The sequence below is a fragment of the Saccostrea echinata genome, unplaced genomic scaffold (assembly GCF_033153115.1).
Source record: "Saccostrea echinata isolate AGI-Se365-2 ecotype Australia unplaced genomic scaffold, CSIRO_AGI_Sech_v1 ptg000030l, whole genome shotgun sequence".
NCBI classification, from domain to species: domain Eukaryota; kingdom Metazoa; phylum Mollusca; class Bivalvia; order Ostreida; family Ostreidae; genus Saccostrea; species Saccostrea echinata.
Genome location: NW_026889779.1, coordinates 20377858 through 20392493, shown reverse-complemented (window position 1 = coordinate 20392493; position 14636 = coordinate 20377858). Strand labels below are relative to the sequence as shown.

The 14636-nt window shown below is 34.6% G+C and overlaps 1 protein-coding gene across 1 annotated transcript; it reads right to left on the bottom strand.

The window, feature by feature from the left end:
• Nucleotides 1-5185: 5185 nt before the first annotated feature.
• On the bottom strand, nucleotides 5186-14307 carry LOC133197502 (pseudouridylate synthase RPUSD2-like). The gene is made up of 12 exons (XM_061333578.1): nucleotides 14226-14307; nucleotides 13030-13203; nucleotides 12710-12812; nucleotides 12060-12181; nucleotides 10738-10838; nucleotides 10234-10400; nucleotides 9833-9974; nucleotides 7276-7412; nucleotides 7061-7114; nucleotides 6851-6942; nucleotides 6239-6649; nucleotides 5186-5292 (listed from the first exon to the last, which is right to left on the bottom strand). The coding sequence occupies exons 1-12, from the start codon at nucleotides 14301-14303 to the stop codon at nucleotides 5224-5226; spliced, it is 1650 nt and encodes a 549-aa protein (XP_061189562.1). The 5' UTR covers nucleotides 14304-14307; the 3' UTR covers nucleotides 5186-5223.
• Nucleotides 14308-14636: the final 329 nt, after the last annotated feature.

The following is a 14636-nucleotide window of genomic DNA, read 5'->3' as shown; positions in this document are numbered from 1 at the left end:
ACACACTCAAACAATGCTAAGATAATGTAAAGAAATGTCTTTATCAGTGAAAACATATATATATATTCAAACACAAAAATAAAAATTGTCAAATAAAAATTCAGTCAAAATCAAACTTGCTTTCCCTTGTTACTTGGAATTTTAATCTGAGGGCAGGTAAGGAATGAAATTTTTTTTCTGATCTCCAACTTGAAAAAGAACATGAAGTGTTAGCTAGTACATGTATACCATTTTTATACTCTCAAATTTTGAGGGGAAAAGTTTCTTCGTTCAGAGAAACAGCAATAATATCTTTGGAGTAGGACTCCTTTTTTTGAAAGGAAGGGTGATGTCACTTGCAAATGGAAACAAGGCTTTGATTTATCCCTATATAGAAATAATTGTATACAGATGCACAAATAGACTTTAGTCTTGAAAATCAATGAAGGATATACTGAAATTCTGTAATATGATGAAGTAAACTTAAATGGTTTCTCATGAAAAAAAAAACCCCATCTCCATGAAAAATGACATTTTGATTACAAGCAATCAGCAATGCACAAAAAAATGCATTTAAGACCTTAATTCAGAAATAATTGACAATATTCCTTGTTTAGGCAAGTACTAATTATAAATCTTCAAAACAATGACTACAATTAGTTCTTGCATTAGTACAGTACTTTTCTTTGTGAGATGTGCAACACTCACCTTTAATCAGATTAATGGCCCTCTGCTACTATCTATAAATACCCGGGTCTTCAGTGACACGTTCAGTGTACCAGATCATAAATAAAATCATTATTACTTGACAACAGGATTGTAAACATTAATGCTAAAGCAGGTTCATAGAAAACTAGGCTTCATCTAATTCAAAATAATGAAAGCTTATACGAATAACCTTGATGGCATTTAAATTCCTGGAGCCAAAAATAGTGTTATGTGAATTGAATACCATGACACATTATTGAAACTGCTGATTTTTTAAAATTCCTGATCCAAAAAAGCTTTTATTCTATAATAGATGAATCCTGTTTGGAGTTTTTGTTAAATCAATATTTGCTATGGGAAACATATCCATATATCTAATGGCAACTTTAAATACCTATAAACTTTGGTTGTTCATCAAAACAGAAATTTAATAAATATACATACAAAAACATTTTCAAATGCAAACTTGATCATCAAAACATAAATCTAATAAATATATATTAAACACAGCTTAAATACCAATTGAAAGTTGGTTTATCAAAACAAAATTTAATAGATGCATTACATGCATCATGAGATTTTGAAATAATAATAATAATAACTTTAAATTTTCATGTAGTGATGTCATGCAGTGACTAGAGATCAAAGATCTAGAGCTTTATTAATAGGAGTCTACTTTTACAATTGCGGGTGATTTACCATTGTTTGCATCTTTATAGACCCTGATTGAGGCATTTTGGTCCAGCATACATAGAGACATACATAAATATCCGTTCATTTCAAGAAGATATAACAATATTAATCTGTGCCCTTTTCTATTTATATAACTACAATTCACACTTATTTTCATTTATTCCCAGTTTCAATTTTTAGAGCATACTGGCATATCTGAATTGCATTGTTATTATATAGGCTAGATGACATACATATAATGTCACAGTGAAACCTGTTTGATCCAGATGTTGTGTATTCCAAAATCTTGTCGAATACAATGTAAACTCTCTCAAAGTACCTTTCAGTGAATTCAATTGTTAAAAATGTTGTCTAGTCTGGCCAATTTCTAGGGAACCAATGATGTTCAGATTAGACAAGTTTTACTGTAGGGTCTTTATATAAAATGAAATAAACATTAATAATAATTAGTCAACAAAGACAAAGAAATTGAATTCTATTAAATATTTATGGATTAAATCTTCGCACTTGTGGACTGAAATCAATTTCAATTCATATTTAACTGAAAATTTACAACCAATTCAAATTTAGTGGTGCATTCAAAATCAAAGCAACTTCATAGCTTCTTCACAGAGCTATGATCTTGAATGATACCGTATATACTACCCTAACTACTATGTACATAGGGAAAACTAGCATAAATATTTGATGCTGGCCTCCTTAGTTACCACTTCAAATCACACAAGATACTAACAAATTGGATTAAATGTAAATTTATAGTTTCACTTGAATTCAGCTCACTTTGTTCCAAAAGTTAGTTATTGCTTAGATATTTATATCCAAAATCTAACTCCTAGCAGCTAGGTGAGCCATCTGTTCACTAGAACTAGATGTCTACCACATAGCTGCTAGGTAATCTGCTATGATCTTGAACGAAGTCCAGTTGATAACTTGCATCACACCTGTAATTTACTACTGGCTCAACAGCCAATCAGAATGTTTCATTCAAGCAAACAAACTGGTTAGGAATGTTTTTTCTGTCTGCAGTTCTTTGAATTCAACATTTTTCTTGGTTGTACAGATGGAAACTTTATAGTTGACATACAACAGCTGTACAAGTAGAACATGATCAGAGGATGTGTCATGACCTGGACCAGGGTCACTTGGGCAAGGTCAAAATTAAGCCATGCTTAGAGACATTCATGTTTCACAAACTCCTCTTGTTTACATGCATTTCTAATTTTCTATCTGAGGATTGATCTATTCTGTTGGAAAATTAAGTTCGTATGAAGCACATCTGCACACACAATATTCACCATTTATGCAATTCTGGTCAACATTGCTGGATTTATAATAAATATCTGTGCATAAGCCTTCTGCAAAACTTGACTGGCAAAACTTGTGAGAAACAAGCAAATTCAAAGAATTTTGGTCAATCACTTTTTGGGTCTTATTGGTTGGGATGCAATTACTTATGACATGTGAGAAAATGAAAGCTCCATCTCTTCTGGTGCAAAAGTTATAACTTAAAAAGTAGTTCAAACTTCTAGGTCAAGATCATGAGGTTCTAAATTTAATACTACATGCACTTTCTGAAAGGTGTCAGAGGTAATGTACATGTAATATACAAGAGGCCCATGGGCCACATCGCTCACCTGAGTAACTTTGGCCATGCTGTTCTTTACCAGATTTCCTCCCTTTTAATATACCTATTGTGGCCCCGCCCTACCCCGGGGGGTCATGATTTGAACAATTTAGAATCTACACTACCTCAGGATGCTTCCAAATAAGTTTCAGCTTTATTGGTCCAGTGGTTCTTGAAAAGAAGATTTTTAAAGATTTTTCTTATATATTTCAATGTAAAACTTGGAATCCCTATTGTGGCCCCGCCCTACCCCCGGGGGTCATGATTTGAACAATTTATAATCTACACTACCCCAGGATGCTTCCATATAAGTTTCAGCTTTTCTGGCCAAGTGGTTCTTGAGAAGAAGATTTTTAAAGATTTTTCTTATGTATTTACAATGTAAAACTTGGATTCCCTATTATGGCCCGCCCTACCCCCGGGGGGTCATGATTTGAACAGTTTATAATCTACACTACCCCAGGATGGTTCCATATAAGTTTCAGTATTTCTGGCCCAGTGGTTCTTGAGAAGAAGATTTTTTAAGATTTTTCCTATATATTTCAATGTAAAACTTGGATTCCCTATTGTGGCCCCGCCCTACCCCCGGGGGTCATGATTTGAACAATTTACATTCTACACTACCCCAGGATGCTTCCATATAAGTTTCAGTATTTCTGGCCCAGTGGTTCTTGAGAAGAAGATTTTTTAAGATTTTTCTTATATATTTCAATGTAAAACTTGGATTCCATACTGTGGCCCCGCCCTACCCCCGGGGGTCATGATTTGTACAATTTAGAATCTACACTACCCCAGGATGCTTCCATATAAGTTTCAGCTTTTCTGGCCAAGTGGTTCTTGAGAAGAAGATTTTTAAAGATTTTTCTTATATATTTCAATGTAAAACTTGGATTCCATACTGTGGCCCCGCCCTACCCCCGGGGGTCATGATTTGTACAATTTAGAATCTACACTACCCCAGGATGCTTCCATATAAGTTTCAGCTTTTCTGGCCAAGTGGTTCTTGAGAAGAAGATTTTTAAAGATTTTTCTTATATATTTCAATGTAAAACTTGGATTCCATACTGTGGCCCCGCCCTACCCCCGGGGGTCATGATTTGTACAATTTAGAATCTACACTACCCCAGGATGCTTCCATATAAGTTTCAGCTTTTCTGGCCAAGTGGTTCTTGAGAAGAAGATTTTTAAAGATTTTTCTTATGTATTTCAATGTAAAACTTGGATTCCCTATTGTGGCCCCGCCCTACCCCCGGGGGTCATGATTTTTTCAATTTAGAATCTACACTATCCCAGGATGCTTCCACATAAGTTTCAGCTTTTCTGACCGAGTGGTTCTTGAGAAGATTTTTTAATGACCCCACCCTATTTTTGTCTTTCCTTGATTATCTCCCCTTGTAAGGGGACTTGGCCCTTTATTTTAACAATTTATACTCCCCTTCACCCAAGGATACTTTGTACCAAGTTTGGTTAAAATTGGCCTAGTGGATCTTGAGAAGAAGTTGAAAATGTGAAAAGTTTACAGACGGACGGACAGACGGACGGACGGACAGACGGACGGGTGATCAGAAAAGCTCACTTGAGCTTTCAGCTCAGGTGAGCTAACAAAAGTCCTATCTTTTTTCAATCAAAAATCATGACCACTGTTATATTTTTTGAAAAGTAAATCAAATTTCAAGGTCAAGATCATGAAGTCAAAAATCATGGGACATTTGGAAAACAGGTAATGCACATGTGAAATATTAATGCCATATCTTCTCTCCTTCAAAAGTTATGACCATTGTAAATTTTTCAAAGTAGATAACTCCAAGGTCAATGTTATGAGGTCAAAAACCATAGTTATATTTGAAAAGATTGCACATGAGAAATATGAAAACCCTATCTTCTCTCATTCAAAAGTTATGACAATTGTTAATATTTTTTAAAAGTAGGTCAATCTTGGAGATCAAGAGCAATAAAAAATCTTAGTATATTTGGAAAGGTCCTGTCATAGGTTATGCACACCTGAAATATGGAAGCCTTACCTTCCCTCATTCAAAAGTTATGACCAAGGTTAAAGTTTTTGTGAATGACAAATAGATGGAAAGATTACAAATGAGATTTAATGTCCCCTCACTTTTCTGAAAGTGGGGCACAATAAGAACAATATCACAATCATTTTCAACTTTACTGTGTACATGTACATGTATTTATAATCAACACAATGCTTCAGGTCCAAGAGGTCATGTGCCCTCTTCCCAGTCTGGCTCTGCCCAGGGAGGCATGGATGTCTGATAGTACCAGTCAGGGCCCTGAAATACAGGTCATATGGCTTAATATGACATAAAGATTACACTTGTATACCTTTTATTTAAAACAAATCAAACTTTATGTAATACAGTGATATGACTTATACCTAAATTTATTTTATTAAGTGATTATATCAACTATTACTTTGGGTGACTTCATATTCACAGAAACCAGTTTTGTTTTTCGAATACCGTAGATCTACTTTTTTCGTGTGGGATTAATTAAAACTATGTACACAGTCACAAATTTTCTGCAGAAATTTGTCCTAGTGTACTTAAAGTGCATCTAAGACATACAGTGGCAGTCAAAGAATTCTGTGTAATTTTCTACCCGCGGATTGAACAGAAATTGTGATTCACCAGAATTATGAACCTGTGTAAAAAAGTAAGTTTACAGTACATAAGATTCTTTTATATTTTCGTAAGGTTTTGTGCATGCTTTAAATAAAGCATTACAACACTATCTGGTTTTTATTTTACTTATATCATTTGAAGTTTAAATTTGTTGCTTTGAGTATCTTATCAAAGTATTTATAAGCAGAAGAAGAATATATTTATTATTTAAAGGGGTATATTTGCACCCATTCCTTTGTCTGGGTGATCAGATCTACATGTAAATACACAATGATTTTCTTTTTCTCTTTTCTTTTTCCCTTTTCTTTGTATGCATATTACCAGTATTTGTAAATGTTATTGTGAACTATTTATTTATTGTGAAAGTTCTATTTGAAATGTACAGTGTATTAAGATGTGTAACTGTTTGCAATTCAATGTAAGGGGAGTAACTCCTACTGATCTTTTAATATTTAATAGGAATAGATCATAAAAATTATATTACTGTATATACATGTACGTGAAGTCTCAGGTAGTGTGGATGACATTTCATGTGAGGCAACAGATCTATTTGTCAAATCTTGCCTATCATTAAACAATGTCAATGAACACTTACTTTATAGCTTAGAGCATGGAGGTAGAGTTTTAGCTGATTGGGTGTTGGATCAAGAAACTTTTTCTTACAGAGTGGGCATGACTCTGAGGGAAACCATTTGTCCCATTCAAAAGGAGGCTGGGGTTTCCCATCCATTGTTAACCTCTGGTCATTATCAGTCAGTACACTTGCAGACAGATTACTAAGTGTCTTGTCCAGAGATGACACCTCTGAATTGGTCTCACTTTTCTCACATGAATTAAACTTAGTCTTTTTAGGAGTTGGTTCTGAATCTAGAGATAAATCTTTACTCTGGTCATCAGGATCATTTTGCTCCTTTTTGAGCTCTTTGATGCGTTTAAGAAAGTCTGGATTTTCTCCCGTGCTGGTCCACATTTCTCTGTTGTGTTCTTCCTCTTTTAATTCTCTGATCTGAAAGAAATTTTAAAACTTTTCTTAAAATCTCAAATTTTATGAAGTTGAAAACCTCATTATGTATCCTTTCAACACACTTCTTCATATCTCTAGAACTTTGACCAGTCATTCCAAAATTAGAACTCTGGAACCTTTCTACAAGATTATATAGCCTTTTCCCATGGCCATGACTATGGATACATGTATTTCAAAAATTACCTGTGTGTCTGTGAACTGGTAATTTCCACCTTTCCCCTTTTCAGGACCAAAACATGCACTGTTGTAGCAAGCATCATTAACTATTGGGTGACCTTCAAATAAAGAATTAGTCCAATTTACCAAAAACTGAGAGAAAATGAGGAAGAGAAATTGTGTAAATTATATGAGTAAAATTGATATACCAAAATAAAAGAAACAGGACCGACTGACCTAGATACTGAAGATGTACTCTTATCTGATGAGTCCGGCCTGTGTATGGTTTGCCTGTAGGGAAAAATATGGACAACCATGGACACATATTTATTCAGTTGTACATATTTGTACAAGTGCTTGAAAATAAACTGAAATTCTTGAAAATAAATTGGGAACATACTTGGTGTGCACCATTCAAATTACAATATAAGACAAAACTGCTGATGACTTACACTTGACAACACTGGTTTGACCATTATAGCTGAGTCGAGTGAATGTCGTCTTGGAGGGTTTACCATCAGCTCCACACTTCATTATCCCCATCTTAAAGGACACTTTAGCAATGGGTTGCTCACAAACCACCTCCCCTCTGAAAAAGTGATGTTTCATATTTAATAGATATTCTATAAATGTTGTATTTTACTCCTTTTTTGAATGAATTAAAACAGTACGAATTGGAACAGAGAATTTGTTTAGATAACATGTATGATACTCTATTGAAATAATGAAGGTAGATACACATCAAAGGGAAAAATCCTTAATATTTTGACAAATACTTCTGTATGTACTGGTACAATCCTCTGTTTAATTATCTACCATTTTCGTACCTAAGCACTTGTCTAAATGCGATTAAATTAAATCTCAAACAGGCTACAGTAACAGCTCCTATAAAATAATTTTACTGTGATAGAGGAAACAATATACATGTACATGTACATGTACACATACATGTAAGCTCTTCTTTCAATGATTAATGCTTCTTCTATGTATTTGTGAAATTTTCCCTACACCCACCAGTCAAAAAAAGCTCACTTGGGAAACTCTTCCTCAGCTTTACAGCCAAAATCTATACACCTGGGAAACCACTTATACGCAGCACAGTTAAGGCTACAAAAAGGGGGCGGAGCCTAATTTGTATTGGAAATGTTAACTATGACATCATACAAAACCAACAATTCTTTAAAATACTACAAAATGAAATGATTTGCTATTTTAAACTACAGGAAACCATCAAACTACATCTAAACTTACTATAACATGCTGTTTTGTCTTTAGTTAAATTCCACATAGCAAGAGATATAAACAAATCACTGATCATGATGAACTTGTCGATGTGACGTCATTTCGTGAAACCTGACGCAGTTTGTATGCAGTGAGAGGCGGACCAAGAAATGTTTTCACAACGAAAAATGTATTCTATAATTAAATAAAATATTATTTAAAGATATTTAAGAGGCCGTTAACTTGGATGCAATGTCTTCTTTATGATTTTATTCACGTATATTCCGTATATTGTATTTAATTGATACTGCCGTATATTTGTATGCTAGTACATCAGAGGGTAATGTAAGGGTCTTAATAAATCCATCTAGTGCAAGGGCATACACTCAATGGAGCACAGTAAGCTTTTACATATAAACTTTAGAAGTATTAAGGTATCTGAAAAGTGCTGCGATCCTGGTGAAATCTTGAAAATGAATTCATTATATCTATATTTAATGCCGTTGACCAGCAAAAAATACAGAATGCGGTTATACAAAAATGATTTTAACAATGAAATAGCAGAATCCATAGAGGATCACAGCACTTTTCAGTTCATTATGCCCTTGCACTAGCGAAATTTATAGGTGACCTCAATACTGCAAGTATATGTGCTATGTCACGTGACTGCCGCATCACGAGACAAGTCTAAATATAAAATCTTATCGTCCTCAATATGTAGTTATTAACCATAATAACATTTGTAGGATATCGATAAAGTACTGAAAAGAATCACCATCCTGATTAAGAATATATTTTTAATCACAAAATTTGCCGATATTTCCATTAGGCACCTTAACTGTACTGCGTAGTCAAACCCTCTTTACTTGGGAATGTATCCCTCAACTTAACAGTCAAAGTATTTGGGAAATATTTCCTACACTTGACAGAAATACTCTATTTTCTTAAGTAATCTCCTTTTGTTTTACAGACATCCTCTTCTTCATGTGACAGACATATTCTACTTACTCTGTAAACTCTCCCTCCACTTGACAGACATACTCTTCTTCATGTGACAGACATATTCTACTTACTCTGTAAACTCTCCCTCCACTCGACAGACATCCTCTTCTTCATGTGACAGACATATTCTACTTACTCTGGGAACTCTCCCTCCACTCGACAGACATACTCTTCTTCATGTGACAGACATATTCTACTTACTCTGGGAACACTCCCTCCACTTGACAGACATACTCTTCTTCATGTGACAGACATATTCTACTTACTCTGGGAACTCTCCCTCCACTTGACAGACATACTCTTCTTCATGTGACAGATATATTCTACTTACTCTGTAAACTCTCCCTCCACTCGACAGACATACTCTTCTTCATGTGACAGACATATTCTACTTACTCTGTAAACTCTCCCTCCACTTGACAGACATCCTCTTCTTCATGTGACAGACATATTCTACTTACTCTGTAAACTCTCCCTCCACTCGACAGACATACTCTTCTTCATGTGACAGACATATTCTACTTACTCTGTAAACTCTCCCTCCACTTGACAGACATACTCTTCTTCATGTGACAGACATATTCTACTTACTCTGGGAACTCTCCCTCCACTTGACAGACATACTCTTCTTCATGTGACAGACATACTCTACTTACTCTGTAAACTCTCCCTCCACTCGACAGACATACTCTTCTTCATGTGACAGACATATTCTACTTACTCTGGAAACTCTCCCTCCACTTGACAGACATCCTCTTCTTCATGTGACAGTCATATTCTACTTACTCTGGAAACTCTCCCTCCACTCGACAGACATACTCTTTCTCCACATTCCTGTTCGTGATGTCGTCAATGTATTTTCTTGTGGAGGCTTCGTTCTTTGTGAAAATAAGCACACCTGATGTCAAGCGATCAAGTCTGTACACAGCTAAAATAAAACCAAAACATGATGTGATCAAGTCTGTACACAGCTAAAATAGAACCAAAAACATAACATGATCTAGTCTCTCACAGCTAACATAAAGCTTCAACGTAACCTGATCAAGTCTATAAACACTTAAAATAAAGCCAATTCATGACGATCTATTTCTGCTATGAACCAGAGGCCTAAAGAGTTTAAGTGTATTTCATATACAGTCAAATACATCAAAGCATGCTTGAAGTAGATTGGATTTACAATGACCTACTTCTGAGATTTCCATATCCCAGCTCCTTGCCTAGGATGAAGATCATGGAGTTGTAGCGGTAGTTACCACAGGGGTGACAGGGAATGGAGGAGGGTTTGTTAACAACTACGACATCTTTGTTATCCTCAATGACCTCTATTGTCTCCCCTGATACTGGGTTTTCATGTCTTAAAAATATGATATAACATTCCCTTTTTCATACCTTGGTTTTTGCAATTCTATGATGCTGAAAATTGTCTGTTTCTACACAAATCTATGAAAATTTTGACTGTTTCATGTGTCAGAGGAATAACTGCCCTTTCTATGAAACTTGGCCCTTGTTTGAATTTGATCCACTAGAAGACGCTTTGTGGTTAATTTGTCTAAAACTGGGTCTTTGGTTGCAGAGAAGAATTGAAAAATGAATAATATCTGACAACAGATAATAAATGATGAATAAACCTTGATCAAAAAAGTTCACCTGAGCATGAGACCAGTAACATGGGCTGCTGTTTTTATATGTACCTGTGAATATTGTTTTCAATGACATCTCCTTGTTTGATCTTGTATTCAAGAGGCACAGCTTTACCATTTACAGTTATATGACCTTCTTTCACCAGAGTTTCCTATCCATGCATAAAAAGAAACAGATAATGTTTACAAATATACATCTATATCTAGTTTTAAAAAATCATTATTTCAATTCACTCAGAGATGAAAACTGTTAAAAATAATTAAGATGAAAGAAAAAGTGATCAAGCTCACTTACCTTGTGCTCCCATATTGCTTGACAATGCTGCACATAATGAATGGCAATGCTATGCATTACCAGTAAATACAATAATTAATCCCCCCCTTTACAGATGTTTGTGAAAATCAATGTCAATTAAGAAATCAATGCTAATAGTCTTTCATATGCTTACCTTTACTACTTAATGCTTAGAGGCCAAACTTCTAAGTTCAAAAGGGGCATAACTCACAGAAAAAAAATGAATCAGAATTTCATACAAATATGCACATCTTCACGGTAGGTCCTTATTGACTACAAAGCTTCATGAAATTCTGTTGGAATGTTTAATAGGAGTTGGGCTAACAAACTGTTTCAGTAGTATAATTTATATGGACCAAACTTCTAAGTTCAAAAGGAGCATAACTTCCAGAAAAACAATTGAATCAGAATTTACTGCAAATATGCACATTTACACAGTACATGTATGTCCTTATTAAGGACATACGCAACATAGTTTGAACTTTATTGTCTTTTTCCCTGGAGTTGAAGAGTTCCAATACTTAAAGGAATTGTGTGCTACATTTGTATGTCTATATATGCTGTTGTACACTTCTTCTAAAACAAGTTTGGATAAACAAAACATCTAGAATATGTGTTTAGTAATTTTTGTGTATTTTTCTTTGAATTATACAAGAATTTTCATCAATGGATATCTTTTCAAAACCCCTGGTAATACATGCTGATTTTTTGTCGACGAACATCTGATGGCACTATAATCTTAAATTAAGAATATCTTGAAAAATTATCAGTAGGTAAGGTACGTTGCGTATGTCCTTAACTACAAGGTTTCAAGAAATTTTGTTCAGTTGAGGAGTTGCACTGACAAGAACAGGACTGACAAAGGGCAAACTTTTAATTTCAAAAGGAGCATAACTCCCACAAAAAAAAATTGAATCAGAATTTCATATGCATATCTACATATTATTGCTTATTAACTACAAATTTTCAGGAAATTCTGTTGCACTGAGAAGAAAAGGACTAATGAACAGACTGATGCATGGGTCAAAAACAATATACCCTCTGCAACTCATTGCATGGGGTATAAATATAGCCTTACCACATCGTATTCCTTTGATAGGGTGAACTCATTGATGAAAATATCACACAGTGTGCGATTAAACCAGCGACCTTTGACAAATGTGGAGAAGACATAAAAGTAAGGATATACTTTCCTCAAACCTACAATAAGACCAATAACAATCTCAGCAGAAAGACACATGTTTAAAGACAAGGAAAAGAAAAATCAGAATCTGCCTAATTTCCCTCAAGCAAAGGGAAGAAATAATGAACAGATTTCCACATGAACCTTTACTGTGAAGTCACTAATTTTTGTGGATGTTTTTCATTGTTTCTGTGGTATGAAGAGATCCATGAATTCATATCCACCATGAAATGTTAAAATCTCAAATCAAGACAACACTACACTTCTGATACCTTGAAAACAAATTCCTCAAACCTATATTTTTCCCTCAAACCACAAAATTTTTACCCTTCAAAAATAAGTAGTTTACAGTATATTCTCCACCAAAATGGAATGTGCAGGTCTATGTATTATTAAAAAAAGTAATTAAAAATATCAGATAATTTGAAATCAACAATTGCAGTTAATAATTCTATTGAATACATTTGTCTCTCCATTTTTATTGGGGGAGGGGTGGGGGTTATGTTATTCACAAATAATACAGTATTCAAAGGTTTTAAACTTACCATTTTCAAAGTAGTATTCTGTTTCATTAAAGATATTGTAGCCAGGGTTAGGGTTGTTTGTCAGTCCTTTGTTTTTCCTCTTTAACTCCTTGTACTTTTCTTTCTTTGACATGAAAAATAATACACATGACCTAAGTGAAAGAACATGTTGTAAAGTTCTTGACACACTTTCAGGCCATTGAGAATATGAAAGTTTGATTTAAATTGAGTCAGAGGTTACACAGCTACAGACAACAGGCAAACATTTTTTTATATACATTCATACTTCATATATCACAGCATTAGCCTGCTCTTGAACTCATTTTTTGGCGTTTACTAACCCTAATGAGTGCTCTCCTGGCTTTTCCTGATAAATTCTCCAATGACAATCCTGATTTACTGGTACATGGATCAGAGACAGGCTGAACTTGGTCTGTTTTCTTATCTACACTCATTTGGATAGAGCAAGGATCATCAACTGACAGTTTCAAATCTGGTTTATCACCGTCTGTCATCTGCACATGAAAATAAACAAATGTACTGATGTCACTGTTGTAAAGTTGGAACTTGGAAAGTGCCCACCTTTGGAAGTGGAATTTTCAACACTATGTATGGTATCTCATCCTACCTACTGTGGAATCATTTTACTTCATGAGGGTAAATAAAGATGAGCAATCAAAATTTTCCTGGTTTGTGGGGAAGTAACTTTGTAGGTAAATCGTATAATTATACTGAAGATCCAATGAACTGATACACTGATAAAGTTATTGTTTGTGGGGATATAAATTTGGGCGTAGGGACCACAAAATCCACAAACATTGCCCCCCCCCCCCCAAAAAAAAACAATGATGATTCAACAGTATTGGGGGGGGGGGGGTAAAAAAACACACATACAGGCTTTCAGACGAGTCAAAGATCTTTTTTCTGGTCTGGGAACATTACAACATCAAGCTATATGACACAGGATATTTTGCCCTTATAATTGGGATACTTTACATAACATTTTAAGAAACTGTTGTGTGTATTTCTTGACAAATCTTATATACACAAAATACAATATGGTACAGTATTATTATAGAAAATTTTTGATCTTTCATTTGAAAATTTTGACCTCAAAAAGATAAACAATTTACAAGTTTAAACCTATTTAGTATTTACATAGTCTTTGAAACAAAATCAAATTGGGAAACACAATATTTGGGAAGAAAATGTGGCAATCTCTAATTAGGACTGGGTCCTTTTTCAGGACCCAGATAATCCTTGTCATGGCAGTGCAAATGACCAGTAGGCCCATGGGCACTGGAAGTTAGTTTAAATATGAGTATGTATACATCAGGTCTGGTACAATCACTAGATTTAGCTTCGTAGCTTGAATTACCTACATAGCTTTATTTACCTACGGCAGGTAATTTTAGCTTCGTAGCTAAATGTACTGATTGTACTGGACCTGTACAGCTCCAGTGTCGTGAATAGCCATAGGCCTACATGCATAACAACTGAACAATTTGTGAAATTCTTGTCATTGTTAAAATCCTACCATGCGGATGTTTAATCTGAAGATATTTCCTTTATGGATCCAATTCTTTGGTCCTATTATGCGTAATTTTACAAACATGCAGATATATCGTCCCTACTGTCCTTCTACAAATTTGACATGTTTTACATGGGCGCAGCCATCTTGAAATTCTAAAAGTCGAACAGAAACCATCCTTTTCCCCGGATAAATACTAAACATTATTTATTTACAGTGAATTGTATAAAATCGGCAAAATTTACTGGAGTGTGATGAAACTTGATGTTAAGTTTCTCTATTATCTATATATTTTTAAAAGTAATGCCCTGGTACATGTAAAGCATGATGAACCCTACAGCTGTGAAGATGATTCGACGATGGCAAAGAAAGCATATCAGATATGCTACATCTATACAATTCACGTCGTTGAAATAC

What these genes read in the sequence shown, in the direction of transcription:
- LOC133197502 (XM_061333578.1), bottom strand. Translation starts at nt 14,303, where the DNA reads ATGTTTGTAAAATTACGCATAATAGGACCAAAGAATTGGATCCATAAA. An exon ending in GTGGAGGGAGAGTTTCCAGA is followed by an intron (nt 7,413 to 9,832) that starts GTAAGTAGAATA and finishes TCACTTTTTCAG; the next exon opens with AGGGGAGGTGGTTTGTGAGC. An exon ending in ACCAGTTCACAGACACACAG is followed by an intron (nt 6,650 to 6,850) that starts GTAATTTTTGAA and finishes AATTTCTTTCAG; the next exon opens with ATCAGAGAATTAAAAGAGGA.